Raw genomic sequence first — 15,311 nt, 5'->3', positions numbered from 1 at the left:
TTGCTGAAAATAGCTAAATCATTCCCAATTCTTTACTGCACAGTAATGAAGTTACTGTATCTTCTGGTTTTGCTCACTTCACTTTGCATCAGCTCATGTAAATTTTTCCAGGTTAGAAATATAATTTTGGCAGTTGTATGGAGGATTGATGGTAAGAGAAGACTAGAAGCAGAAAGAAGAATTAAGAGGCTATCCAATCATGAGGTAATAAGAGCCTAAATTGGGTAGTGGCCGTGTTAGTGGAAAGAAGGAAAGAGATGGTAGAGATGATATGAGGTAGAAATTGAAAGATGTGATACCTTATGACATGTTGGGTAAGGAAGAGTGAAGACACAAGAACAGACTTGAATGACCTTATGGATCACTATGTCCTATGAAGAAATAAGAAAATTTGAAAAAGAAAAAGGTTTTAAAAATAAACAATAATTTCTTCTTTAGAAATAAAAAAAGAAGAAATTTCATTTAACACTTTTATTAGGTTACAACTTCAAAGTTGAAGCTATGACCTGTATACACATGCCAAATGTACTATTATCTTTTTTCCCTAAATAATTTGTTACTCCTCTTCCATGTATCTTCTTTCCACTTTCCTTCCTTCCTTCCTTCCTTCCTTTCTTCCTTCCTCCCTTCCTCCCTTCCTTCCTCCCTTCTTTCCTCCTTCCCTCCCTCCCTCTCTTTCTTTCTTTCTTTCTTTCTTTCTTTCTTTCTTTCTTTCTTTCTTTCTTTCTTTCTTTCTTTCTTTCTTTCTTTCTTTCTTTCTTTCCTTTTTGGGAGGGGGCAATGGGATTGAAGAAGTAGAGGATAGTAGTCCTCTACCTATGATTTCATTAGTGTGAAGAATTTCTAATGTAGAAATTGGAGTTTTAGAGGCTTGCCTAAAGAAATAAAGAGATCAAATGATTTCCATGTTAATACAATCTGTGTATACCTGAGGGAAGAATAGAATTCAGGTCTTCTTCACTCTGAATTGTGTTTTATATCCTTATAACATCCTTCTTTCATATCCATGAACATCAGGATTAGATCATTATAAAGAAAGTTCTGAAAGTTTTCTAATAGAATGTCACCTCTCTTCTCCTTTTCTTACTGTTTTATTCAATTGGCATCCAATAACTGAATCTATACAACTAAAATGAAGAAATCTATGCTCCACAAAATTTAGGAAAGGTTTCCAAGTAGTTAGATGAGGTGATTCAGGCAAAAAAAAATTTTTTTTTGTTTGCATTTTAAACAGGATTTTCCTAATTTGTTCTCAAACTAATGAATACAAGAATCCTTGGAGCTGGTCTAATTTAGAGCTAGAAGTACCTTAGAATTATCTATTCCAATCATCTTACTTTACAGATAAAGAACTAAAAAACAGAGAGCTGAAGTTATTTCTCTTAAATCACACAGGAAATATGTGGAAGAGGCAGGATTTTAAATCAAGTCTTTTGACTTCAAATCCCATGCTCCTTTTCATTGTCTCTTATTACCCTTCAACTGGTCTATGAGAACATCTAAATACATATGTTATTTTCCATTTTATCTGAAGCAATTTGAAACAAATTTGGAATAAAAAAATTCTGTATGGCAACAAAACACTCTGAATCTTCAGGAAACCTGAGAGCTTAAGAAAACTTTGGGGAAATAGATCTGGTCATTAATTGTCATGTCTGTGTTGCTCCTCAGAGCAGCTGGGTAGCACAGTGGATAGAGTGCCAGGCCTGAAGTCAGCAAGATTCATCTTTGTGAATTCACATCCAGTCCTAGACACTTTATAACTGTGTGACCCTGGGCAAATCCTCCCTCTTCACCCTCAGTTTCCTCATTTGTAAAATGAACTAGAGAAGAAAATGGCAAATCACTCCAATACTTTTGCCAAGAAAACCCCAAATAAGGTCATGAAGATTAGGGCACAACTGAAATAACTGAACAATGCCAACAACAAATATTATTCCTCCTTTAAATATCATGTCTAATGGCCATGATGCCCACAGGCTTCCTGAGAAATGCTCTCTGCTTTACCTGAGTTCCCATAAGTTGACAGTCATGCTTGTGAAGAGACTGAGATAAAAATGAGAAGAGACCCAAGTTTCCTATTTCCAGCACTGATTTTTTTTTCTCAGATAATTTTTTTTTTCTGAAGAGAAGGAATGATTTATTTCACCAAGACTTGTCTATGAGTCCTGACTATGAAGGAATGGGAACATTTCTCTTCGTAGAGGGAAGTGGCAATAATCGTCAGGAATAGATTTCAAGTTTATTTGACTAATTCTTTCACCACTTGTCAAAAGAACATACTTTTGTTTACGGTAACAAAACAATCTCTTTCCTCTCCCATTTCTCTAGTGAGTAGTATGGGCACTTGTGGTGAACACACATTACTGCTAACTGTTATGATGTTTGCTGTCAAACTCATTTATTTATGCAACTGCTGTGGAAAAGCCCCAGGCCCATAAGCAGGCATGAAAGATTTCAGAGTCATGGTGTGGGGTCATGAAAGGGAAAAAAAAAAGGGGGGGGGGAAGCCTCCACTGGTTATGAGAAAGGAACTGACACAGGAAATGGTCACATATGGCGCAGATTTATTGTGTCCGGGGCTTCCCATTCAAATCTCATTATATCCACAGCTCAGAGCAGGCCATGGCACAACCACATTCATTTTCGTTCTGGCATCCGACAAAATTACCGTTCTAGCTTCAAATCGAGGGCTGGAGAGGTGATAGGTTTATCATTCTAGGGAGAGAGTGAGCCAGGAATTGTATTTGTAAAGAATGCTGTTGGCTGCCCTTGCCTTTAAATTAAGCCATGAGCATCGCTTTGTTTGAAGCTGGCAGACAAGGTTTACTAGCAGGAAAAAAAAGGGGAGATGGAGGAGGGAGAATAAGGCTTGTGGTTGGTTTTAAATACAGGATATAAAGGGAATGAGAACTTTAGGGAGGAAATAAGGAAAGTTAAATGGAAAACCCACCATGAATTTTACAGTGTATTTTTTTTAATTAGGTGAAGTATAGAGGTATCCTGTTTGTCTTTATCCCTTTCATATATCTCTTTTAAGAAGTGAATTCTCATGCCCAAGATTTATCCCAGCCTTCTGTGAGAAACTTTCTGAAGCAATGGAAAGAACACTGATTTGGAATCAAAGAACTGCAGAGGAAATAATAGTACCACTTGCTGCCTCAGTAATCTTTTACAAGTAGGACAAGTAACTTAATCTCTCTTGTACCCTTCAACTTTAAAATGAAGAGACTACATTAGATGACTTGTAAGGTTCCTTCTAGCATATAGAATCTATGATCTCATAACCTGGATTCAAAACTTAACTTTATCATTGGGTACCTGTGTCATTGTGAGAATTTACTCATCCAGGATTTAGTTTTTGTAATTGTAAAATGATCCAGGTTGTACTAGATTGAGTGATTAGGTCCTATCCAGTATTTAGTATTATTGTGAGTACGTGATCATGAGTATCTGTTATTTAGAGTTTTAATCTTTTCCAATCCAGTCTAATCCAATCCATTTCAAGAGTCAAACAGTAAGTACATATGCTAGGTGAGGACATGAAGACCTGAAAGAATCTCTGCTTTCCGATTTACTTTCTATGGTATGGGGCTACAACACAAAATTTACTAAGTATCCTTTATGTGAAAAAACCTCTTCTAGGTCCTAGGGACACAGAGGTTAAAAAAAAAAAGATGGGGGGATAATAACTCTTGAACTTTAGGAGTTTATGGTCTAAACTTATTCTAAATTGAAAATTTAGCAACTCACTATGATTAATTTATATAGTCTGATGGTTTCTATACAACATTCAGAAAATAAAAATAAAGAACTGTGAGAGTTTTCATCTAGGTCTATAAGTAAATATGTTACTCTAGAAATCTCTGTACAGCAGAAATAATTCTAGTAATCTTCAATTAAATTCTATTGGCCCTAAACAATTCTTAACAACTCATGCTGGCTAATGCAGCAACTTAGTTATGTGCCATTTTTATTAGGAATCAGTCAGAGGTCTGCTGGGGACAGTTCAAACTACCTCTCAACTATTGTTTGTTAGATTTTCAGTGTGAACATTTGTTAAGTAATTTCAGTCACGTGTGAGCCTTTGTGACCTGATTTGGGTTTTTTTGCCAAAGATACTGAAGTAGTTTGTCATTTCCTTCATCAGTTCATTTTACAGACGAAGAAACTGAGGCAAACAGATTTAAGTACTTTCCTAGGGTCACACACATAGAAAGTATCTGAGTAAGATGGATCTTCCTGACTCCTGGCCCACTACTCTATCCATCTCAGAAATCATCAAAGCTTAAAAATCAGGGCTTGATTTATTATTTTGTTTGTTATTTTGATTTAAGAAAGTTATGGTGAAAATATTAATTAATCAGATTAGTCTTAAAAGTGTATTCAGCATACATTCTTCTACACTTTCCCCCCAACCAGTTGCTAAACTTACTGGCATACCTTTGCAATCAATTGTAGGACCTACTTAGCAACTGACTTTCTCAGTCAACACTTTCTATTTTGTGCAACAATTTCCTTGTCAAAAGGTAATCTATTTAAAAGCAGTAAACTATTACCCTTTTGCCTTTGTTTCTATGTAGTTTAACAGAGCTCCTGGCATAAAGTCAGTAGTTAATAAATGCTTGCTGTTTGATTGATTTCCTAATGCTGTCATCTCTTCTTTACTACCTTCTATTGATCTTCTATTGAACCACAAAGGCCAGAGAAGTATTCATTTCTTGGAAAGCTCCTGACTTCAAGCTTATAATTTCTAGAACACTGATCCTCTCCTTATTTTGTCAAAATATTGGAAAGAGAAAATTGCGATATCATGTTTATCAGTAGGTAATAATATTTAATAATTTGATGACAATGTGAAAATTCTACAACTTTTAAATCCTTGGGACATAATGTTTTGTCATTTAGACTTAATAGAGATATTAAGCTGTAGTCTAATCTCATCTACTTTACACATAAAGAAACTGAGGTCTATAGAAATTAAGCGGCTTACCCAAAATCTCACACTGTAGGTGCAGAGCCAGAAATAAAACTAACTGCTTTGGTTCCTCAGTCATTATCTACTTATTCAAGACAATCTTGTCACCAGAGTCCTTGGCACTATTATTTGATTCACATTAGGAAGGGTTGCAATTCTACTTCTATATTCTTAACTGGGAGCTAGGATCCCATAACTGAATGAATTTGTTGCAAAAGTATTATTTATTATCATTACACGTTTGATTTGTATATGTATTTTATATGTCTATGCACCCAGGGTCATATAAAAATTCCTCTGATGAAAAAGGACTATAAGTAGAAAAAGTTTAAGAAGCCCTGGATTATAGATATTTTAAAAAAAAAGAGGTCATATCACCTTCAGGCACTAGGTGGCACAGGGGATACTACTGAGCCTAGAATCAGGAAGACATTTCTGAGAGTTCAAGTCCGGGCCCAGTTACTACCTGTGTGACTCTGGACAAGTTGCTTCACCCTGTTTGTCTCAGTTTCCTCATCTGAAAAATGGGCTGAAGAAGTAAATGGCAAACTACTTTATTATTTTTGCCCAGAAAACCCCAAACAGGGCCATGAAAATTCAGACATAGCTGAACAACATTACCACCTTCTTTTCTGCTATGCCCTAAGGACCAGGGGACCTTTCCATTTGACTTAAAGCTGAAACCTTCCATATGTGTTGTCTCTCCCTGTAGAATGTGATCTACATAAGAGAAGAGATTGTATTTCTATTCTATTTGTATCTCTAGTGCTTAGTACAGAGCTTTGCCCATAATTAGTGCTTAATGCATTTATGAATGTTTCATTCATTCATTCTACCTTCACTTCAAAAATTAAAAATTCCAAAGAACACATTTCCTTATAATGACAGATAAATGACATATATTTGTAAAATCATTGATTTATAATTAGAAGGTGCCTCTGAAGTTCTTTAGTCCAATGCCCTTCTTTTGTAGATGAAGAAAATGGAAACATAGAGAACTTGCTACTTGGCAATAGCTAAAACACTTCAAAAATACTTCCTGACAGATTGATTATCTTAAAAAGTTACACAAGTAGTAAGTATAAAAGTCTAGGTTTGTACTCAGGTCCACTGCTTTTTCTATTTTTCAAAGGCTATCTTTGCTGCTTTTTACAATGGAGGTTCCTATTGTTATGTCTTAAATGAAGAATTGGTGCATTATTAGCACTCAGCAGAGGTCATCACCGATAGTTTCTAAATTAGAAAGCTGTTTTAAATAACAATTTTGAGTCATATTTTATTCACATTTAGCATCATTTCCCTGTGAAATCACCTTTTGCTTACTTATAAGATTCTCTGATAAACATTCTTAAATTTTAAAGCAGTAATTAGAAATGGACAATCATCAATATTTTATTATAATAATAATGATTTTCCACCCTTTTCCAATAGCTCAAGAATATATGTTACTTAAACTTTTATTTGCAATTTCAACTATTCTCTTTGCAATTTTAGAAGGACTGCTTGGAGACCTTGAAGTTTTTACTCCTGATAGCCTGAGGCAACAGGACAACATATCTAAATAGGGTTAAATTCAACCTTTCCTCACTTTATTTTATCTTGTGGTCATTAATTTTTGTTAAATTAGAAATAATGAAGTGTAAATCAGGTTTGACAGAAGAAAATGGAAAATATTTTTTCTTTCTTCTTGAAAATAAGAGAATAGTCATGTATTTTGTTTTTGTCAAAAATCTCCTATATTTTACTCTACCATGAATTGTAGAATCCATCACAAAATGGCTAAAAAAATTACTGAGGGAAATGGTGGTGTTAACCTGAAGGAAAAAAATCATTAATGTTGATGTATTTCATTCAATTTTAAACATATAACTTTTTTTTTCTTTTGTGGAAAAAGGGAAGATGGAAGGATTCTATGTGCCTTTGAGTCAAAACATTTATTTTAAAAATACTTTTTTTCTTCCCTTCTGATCCATTTTTCTAAATAAAGGATATGAGTTGTTGGGGTTTTTTTTTTATTTTTTTTTTCTGAGTAAAGACGACCCCTTTGGCGTATTTTCTTTTCAAACGTGAAATGAGGTGGAAAATCCTCATTTCACGACAGGAAGGACAAATATTGACACAAAGTTAATATTTGTCAGAACCCTGGAAGCAACCTGAGTATTTTAAAACACACACACACACATCCACAGAGTAATAGACTCACTCGTGTGCACATACACACACATACACACACACACACACACATACACACACCTATTTTCAGTTGCTATTTCTAAGGTTTCCAGTCTTGGGAAAGGAGAATGAAGTGTAATGTATATCTGGGGCTTGTGAGGTTAGAGATGTACACAAAAGCAGCGCTCATGCGCACATGCTCACAAACAAAAATACAACCTGTTTAATCTAATTTCCTCCATTTAGAAAAGAGTTTCTGGACTTTATCACTATTATTGTCCATCTTGAATGCAAATAGCATATGTCAAGTCAATATTCACTGGTCACTCAGTATTTATTAAGTCCTGTCCACTCTGGCCTTTTTTGAGAGGGAAGCCCTGAGGGCACCTGGGCTGCTGCCCCCTCACAGGCTGTGTCACTTATCTATTCACATTGATTATGAGAGTCAGCTGTGGCCAGACCTAGGCTTTTTTTCCCCCCCCTTCTTCTCTTGGCCCCTCTTACAAGCACCCCTGCCTGGATTTTCATGAGGAAATAATCAGATTAGGCCTTCAGCGGTGAGTTCATATGGAGTTCTTCTTTCTCCAGTGTGCTACTAACTGAATAAACGTGTTTGGTGGTAAATTGTAAATGACATTATGATTACCAAGGCCAGCATGGGTTTCATTTAAAAGTGATCAGAATTGCAGACCACAGAAATTGTGACTGGCAGATAAGACCATTTAGGGAGGTAGGAAAAGAAAAGATATAAACAAGAGGAAGAGAATTGGCTACAACTGTTGTGGATTCAACCTCTTCCAAAAAAAAAGAGGAAGGAGCAAAAATAAAGAAACTCTAAAAGGTGACTGAGGAGTTGAAAAACTAGTCAGAAGTAAAGAGACAAATATCAATGGGAGCTCTGGTGGAGATGTTGCCTTAGAGATTGAACTATAATAGTCAGGTTGTATATTTTGCTCTTCTTTAGTATGTGTCACCTATACCCTGCCAATGTAAAGAAGAGTTTCTGGGCATTTGAGTTGAATTAAATACATTGCTCAAGCAGGTTCTTTTTTTTCTTCCCTTTCTAATGAACTCTAAGAAGAAAAATGCAAATGGAATTTCTATTTAGCATTGGCAAAACTCTCTTTAAGACATTGGTAGTTTCTACTAGAGAAAGACTGATTTATAAAATGATTAATATTCTAACTTATTTACATAAATTTGGTCAATAATTTATTGCTTGATGTTTATATTCAGATTATTAAGTGTCCTAGAATTTAGAATAACTTTGAAAATATTAAGTAAAGTGATAGCTTTACGGTTATGTTCTTGTGATGACATCATGAAATATTAAAGAAAACAGTTGGGAAAGTCAATTGCTTGTCACCAAATCTGCATAATCTATTATACTAATGAATAGCCATAACATTTATATATGCTTTTTTCACTAAAGAAATTTTATGTAAAATATTGATTACAAAAATTCTGTGACTTTATTGGTAATATGATTACTGTTATCCCTAAAACTCACATTTTGAAGGATTCATCTTATTTTATATAGAGTACCACTACTGGTTATATCTGCTTATGTACTGCTTACATAAGAAATTCTTGTAATTGAAAGCTTTGTGAATCCACTGTTGTATCCTTGCAAAAAAAAAAAAAAAAGTCACATAAAATATAAATTCAGAGCAAGAGTTATTTAATGAAACAAAATCAAATGATAAATAACAAGTTGTGTAAAGTAGTTAATATTCTTGGTAACTATAACAAATGGATGCCATTTCCCATTCCCTGTAAGATAAAGTTCCTAATTAATCTGTTTCTCACTCAAACACAGTGCAATAGGAACATTTTCAGCTCACTCAATACATGCGTTTTGAAGATTATAATCCAAAGTATTCTTGCTTAACTATGTCCCTTTCAATACAAATAAGACAATCTAGTGAGTGCTGATTTTTCCTACCTAGAGCCACAAAGTGTTGACATTTGACTTATTGTTGCACAGATAAACAGTGAAATTTCTTATCAAAGAGATGAGTTTCAGGGTGTCAAAGACGAGCATCTTATTTTGTGATTCTTTCTCCTCTTATCATCTCTGCATCCATATTGTCCTCTTCACAAGACGGTCTTTTTTTTTTTTTTTTTTTTTTTTTTGTGTGTGTGTGTGTGTGTGTGTGTGTGTGTGTGTGTGTGTGTGTTAAATCTATTACAGGATGAGTATTCCTCATCCAATCAGAATCATATTTAGATGCCATCACCATGTGATAGATTCATTCACAATTCTCTGGGAAATAATAGATAATTTCCTCCCTGAGTAAGGATCCCATAGACCTTAGCATTGTGGGAAATGCCCATCTACAGATAGGTTCACCACACACACACACACACACACACACACACACAGTCATTAATAGATTATTAGAAATATGTTTTGTGTTCCACTATATAACTATTTAATTTTCACTTGTTCACCTCTGAATTTGCCATTAGTGGCAGAAAAAGGTGCCAGAACAAGGAAAATGCAAAGTTTTATTGCGATTTGAAGTTTTGTGGGGAAAGTGAAACATGTACCTGATTGGCAGAAGAGCTAAAGCAAATTATATGTGTGGGAATATGAATAAATACAATTATCATATTGGCAGCTAGACTGAATTCATATAGACTAGTTAAATGTCTTACATACTAGAGATTGATCATCTAAGTCAATTTACAAGCTAGTACTTAAACACGCCATGCTTTTAGAACTTCAGAGCTGACACCCAAATGGTCATCAATTCTAATGCTTTAATTTTATGTCTTGCCATAGTATTAGAATATTTCTACTGTTTATTTGTACATAATTGTTTACAAGGTATTTCCCATTAGAATTTGCTCCTTGAAGGCAAGAGTTAACTTTTAACTTTCAGCACTTAGTATGGTGATTTCACAGAATAAGTGCTTAATAACTGTCCTTTGACTGATTGATCCATTTCATTCATAAATTTGAGATAAATTAAAGAATAAATCACAATATTCTACATCAGAAAGACCCATACATTTAGGAATGAAATTCAAGTTTAAATGAACTGTATAATAAATATGCCTAGATGCTTGAAATTAAATTGGAAGGAATATTAGATAACAACTCATATCCTTCATTTAGTAGTTTTTGCCTTGTTTGTAAACTGGAGAAGATTGTACATTTAGTGTTTTTGATATTGGAAGGCATTCCCATAGTTAGAATTCCCCCATGGTGATTGAATCACAGCTCCTTTGTGTAATATAACCCTCCCCCATTTTTTTCCTGAGAGAGTGGCAAGGAAGATATAAATAAACCATATTTTTCACTATTTCTATCATCTATTTAAATCTAGAATTTAAATGTTTCATGCCCTTTAACTTAGGGTTATAAGTACTATGCTCATATCCAAAAGAGATCAAAAAAGTAAGAAATTATTAATTTCATTCTAAAGTATTTAACACATCTCTGCACATGTATATATATATATGTGTGTGTGTGTGTGTGTCTTGGTAAAGAATTGTAAACTAAAGTAATGCCCATTAATTGAGGAATAGATGAACTAATTATGGTAAAGGAATGTAATGGAATGCTTTTGTGCCATAAGAAATGATATAAAAGATAATTTCATATAGTTCTGTAGAGAATTTTCTGAACTGATTCAGAGTGAAGTAAGCAGAACCAGTAAAACATGAAAAAAGACAAACAATGCCTAATTATATTTTGAGAAAAATGATGGTGAAGCATATTGACTACCTCTTGACATAGATGAGATGGACTCAGGATAATAATAATTTATTATCTTTTTTTAAATGCCAGGTATATATAGAGAAGACCGAAAATGTACCTATAGACCATGGATGCAAGGCTATGTCTGCAAACAGATGGATTATGCATTTCTAATTCTTGACAGAATTACCATTGCTCCAGGGATGAAAAATCTAACTCCAGTGATTTCAGTGACAAATGGTTTTGTACAAACCTTCAATAGTGTAGCTGCTTATCCCTCCTGTTCTGCTTCTGTATCTATACCAGCTTTCTATTCTGTTTTACCAACCAACTCAGTCACCAAAATTTGCTTTGTGAATTGGACTCCCCAAGCAATGCGTTTTTATCTTAGTGGGAGTGAAAAGTCCTCTAAAGTTCTGGCTATATTCTACCCTGAGCTTCAGAGTCCTCTGGTTTTCTTCCGTGGACATTTTATCCCACCTACTCCAGTTCTATCAGACTCTTGGCAAGAGAGTGGGGCTGCTGGCACTAACCACTTCAGTTTCATGGAAAATCTGTTGTATATCCTTCTACGAGGGGATGAGCCTGTTGAAGTGCATTCTGTAGTTTCTATTCATGTAGCCTTCACAGTGACATTATCAATCATAATGGAAGGCTGGGAACTAGCCATTCAGCAAAGATTGGCTCATTTCTTACAGATTGGCCGAGAAGATATAAGAATTGTTCATATAATACCAGGTGGTGAATGGACCTTAAAAACCATTGCAGATGCTGTGACCAAAAGGAAACACCACTGCCCAACTGAGACCCTTTGCACTAGTTGCCAAAGCATGGTTCAGCATAGAAGGCTCAAAAGGAAGTTGAAACCATGGATCCCACCACCAACTGATTCAGAAACCAATTCAAAAGTGGTGGTCACTGAAATTGGTGACCTATCAGCTACAGGAAGTGTCAAAGTGACTCCATCCTTATCCATTAACACATTGCAATGTTTGGCTCGCCTCATTATCACTGCTCAACAGACTGGGGAACTGCAGGAAGCCCTGGATATGCCAATTGAGGCCCTGATGATCAGTCAGTCAGCTGGAGTAGTTATTTCTGGGTAAGTATTTGTAGAAGTAAAAGTTGTTGCCATGGATTTTGCTAGCAAATTCAGCCAAGTCTTATTGGTCTCATAATTACAGATGGGGAAACAGAGATACTGAGAAGTTAAACTAATTGCCCTGCAACACACAGATAAAATCATACCTTAAAGTCAGAATGAGAATTCAGATTATTATCCAAGTTCTCATTCATGAACTTTTAATTTTTGTGTGTATGTACTCTATTCATAATTATTCTCAGGTTCTCAAGAAAAATGTGAAAAAAATAAATTTTAGGATGTCCTATTTTTCAGAAAAGTTAATCATAGAGGGTTTTGAATGAATCTCAATCTCTCTCTCTCTCTCTCTCTCTCTCTCTCTCTCTCTCTCTCTCACACACACACACACACACACACACACACACACACACACACATTCTCATTTTAAATAGGTGGTGCAGTGGATAGAATGCTGAACTTGCAGTTAGGACAATCTGAGTTCAAATTTAGCCTCAGACACTTGCTAGCAAATCACTTATCCCATTTGGCCTCTGTTTTCTCATCTATAAAATGGGGACTATGATAGTATCCCCTTCCAGGGTTTTTATAAGAAACCAAATGAGAAAATCATTGAAAGCACTTAACACCATGCTTAGCATATAGAAAGTATTCTAGAAATGTTCATTATTATTATTATTTCTATCATAATCATTATTTTATAGATGTGTTATAATGTTTGTATAAATATATCCCTTTTTCTTTTTATTATATTTTAGTATAAAATCTTAAATTTGAATTTCTATATCAAAAGATATAATTAGGTTGTGTATCTAACCGAATATTGCTTTAATTTATTTCAACATTTTTGCATTAGTGAACATTATATATGGAACAAAATTAGCCCTAGTGTGGACAAATAAGTCAGCATCCTACAGTCAATACATATGGCCCGCAAGGCTTTGCATCTCTGTGTGGCAAGAGCTGAAGACCCCTCAAGAAAGATACAGGAAAGTTAAAAACAAACAAACAAACTCCAGGGTGGTCAAAAAGACATTGTGAGGAATGGTAGCAATCATAACAACACTGAAGCACTTAGACTGCTACAGTTCAGGCACAAAGGTCCCCAAGGTTTTTAGCATTTGGCCCTGAGATGCCATAGAAGCCTCTGAAGAACCTGAACTCTGAACCTTAAAGATCTGGGGAGGGGGAGGCTAATCCTGGGAAGTGGATGTTATTACAGGAACCCAGGGGACCCAGCAGGAAAGAATACAGCAGGGGGAAGGGCCTGGTTTGGCACTAAATCCCAGTTCAGCAACTAAAGCTGAGGAGATTAGTAATTAGTATATCAAAATAGATGCCAGATATCACATGCATACATGTACATAGTTATAGATAAATATGAGGGGTGTGTGCATATGATATACATATATATACATAAAGTATATTATATATACACACATACATATAATCTAAACATATAATGCATACATATATAATATATACATATATATAGTTATATAAATTATATAAACTGGGTAGCATATAAAATACCATTTAATATATGTATATGTGTGTATGTGTACATGCATTTAAGATAACTTCCAAAGAAGAAGTAATTAACTGTAAAAACTGCTAGCAAAAACTCAAGGGAAAAGATGAATTTTCTACAAGGACTACAAAATCACCTAGAAGAAATGAAGCAAGAGATTAAAAAAAAAAAAAAAAAGCTCTGAGTCAAAGGATAGATTACTTAGAACATAAAGTAATAAACCTTACCCAAGTAATGTTGTCCCTGAAACTAAAACAAATCAAACAAAAATCATTGACCTCCTGAGATATATGTGTGTGTGTGTACATATGTATATATGTTTGTATATGTATATTTAAACAAAATTAAAAGATTAGAAAAAATATAACATATCTAACATCAGAATCAAGTGACCTGGAAATAGGTCAAAAAGAGATGATTTAAAAATCACAGGACTCCCTGAAAACCATAATACAAAAAGGAGAATACTACTGGGAAGGGAATAGCCTCCAGCAAAGCAAACTTTCTAATCCTGAAGGAGTGATTAACTGTGTGTGTGGTAGGAGAGAAAATCTAAGAAGCTGAATGAAAGAAGGTACCGTATATAAGCGGACATATGTGTGTATATGTGATTTATAAGTGTATATAAAAATATATTATCATTATACATATATACATATGTTAGCACAAAGCAAAAATTTATTTAAAAGGAGGTTTCATCTTTTTGTTGTTGTCATTTTCAGTTTTACTTCATGATTGCATTTGGGGTTTCTTGTCAAATGTACTAAAATGATTTGCTATTTCCTTTATCAGCTCACTTTAGAGATGAGGAAACTGAGGAAAACAGGGTTAAATGATTTGTCCAGAATCACATAGTTATTAAATATCTGAGGCTGGATTTAAACTCAGAAAGATGAATCTTCCTGACTTCAGACTTGGCACTTTATCCACTGTATTACCTAGCTACCCTTTCCCATCTTTTGCAAAATGAAAAGGGAAAAGAAGTATAGAACAATGTTTTAAAATAGACAAATAATTCTTATTTCCTAAAAGTTTAGGCCTCATTTTGCAAATAAATAAAACCATATAAAAATATCTTTCAAACACTCATAGTCCCCAAAAGAAAACTTTATCAATCACTAAGAACTCTTAGAATTTCTATTCATTCTTTCTAAAGATGACATATGCAGATAGAAAAACTCACATATATTTATACCATAACCTGATGATTTGCAACAGCCTGGTTTTCCTTCCAGTTATTTATTTGTAATGAAAAATATACTTGTTTTTATGTTTTTATTGGTTCTGGAAAAGCATAGCAAAAGCTCAATGGACAACAATGGACAACAATCTCAAATACTAATTTTTTTTCAATAATGTGGTTGTACAAATATACAATAGTACATATCCTATCATCAATTAGAAAATTTCCCTCATTTTATGGCAAATACAACTTTTAGGTACTAATCTTTAAAAGGTCAAATTAAAAAATCTATGAGATGATTACATTATTTCAAAATTTATAAATAATAATCTGTCGATGATTTTCTTAGAAACCAAACTAGGGTAGAGCTTTTTTCATTCGGTTTCAGTCTTTAGGGAGATCTGAAACAGTGATAGTATGCATTCCACAAACCCCTAAAAGAAGATTGTAACTAGACTCTAACAAAGTAATGTTACTTTGTTACTTTGTTAGTAATGTCATTTTAATTGCCTTCAAGAATGAAGGATGATAACAACCAATCAACAGAAGGCTGTGTACTATGAACTGAAGACATATCCTCTGATATAGATGCTTTCATTCAATCTATCTATATCTTTTGGATCATCTTTGATTCTCTTG

General features: G+C 34.2%; 1 protein-coding gene across 1 annotated transcript in view; it reads left to right on the top strand.

Moving 5' to 3' along the window:
• PKHD1 (PKHD1 ciliary IPT domain containing fibrocystin/polyductin) overlaps positions 1-15,311 on the top strand; it is a 621,489-nt gene that overhangs the window by 547,547 nt on the left and 58,631 nt on the right. Inside the window, 1 exon segment of the mRNA XM_051996694.1 lies at positions 10,950-11,961. Within this exon segment, the coding sequence (XP_051852654.1) occupies positions 10,950-11,961 (1,012 nt within the window).

This window comes from Antechinus flavipes, chromosome 4 (assembly GCF_016432865.1).
Source record: "Antechinus flavipes isolate AdamAnt ecotype Samford, QLD, Australia chromosome 4, AdamAnt_v2, whole genome shotgun sequence".
NCBI lineage: Eukaryota > Metazoa > Chordata > Mammalia > Dasyuromorphia > Dasyuridae > Antechinus > Antechinus flavipes.
Note: the sequence above shows the minus strand (reverse complement) of the source record. Positions and strands in the feature narration are given on the sequence as shown.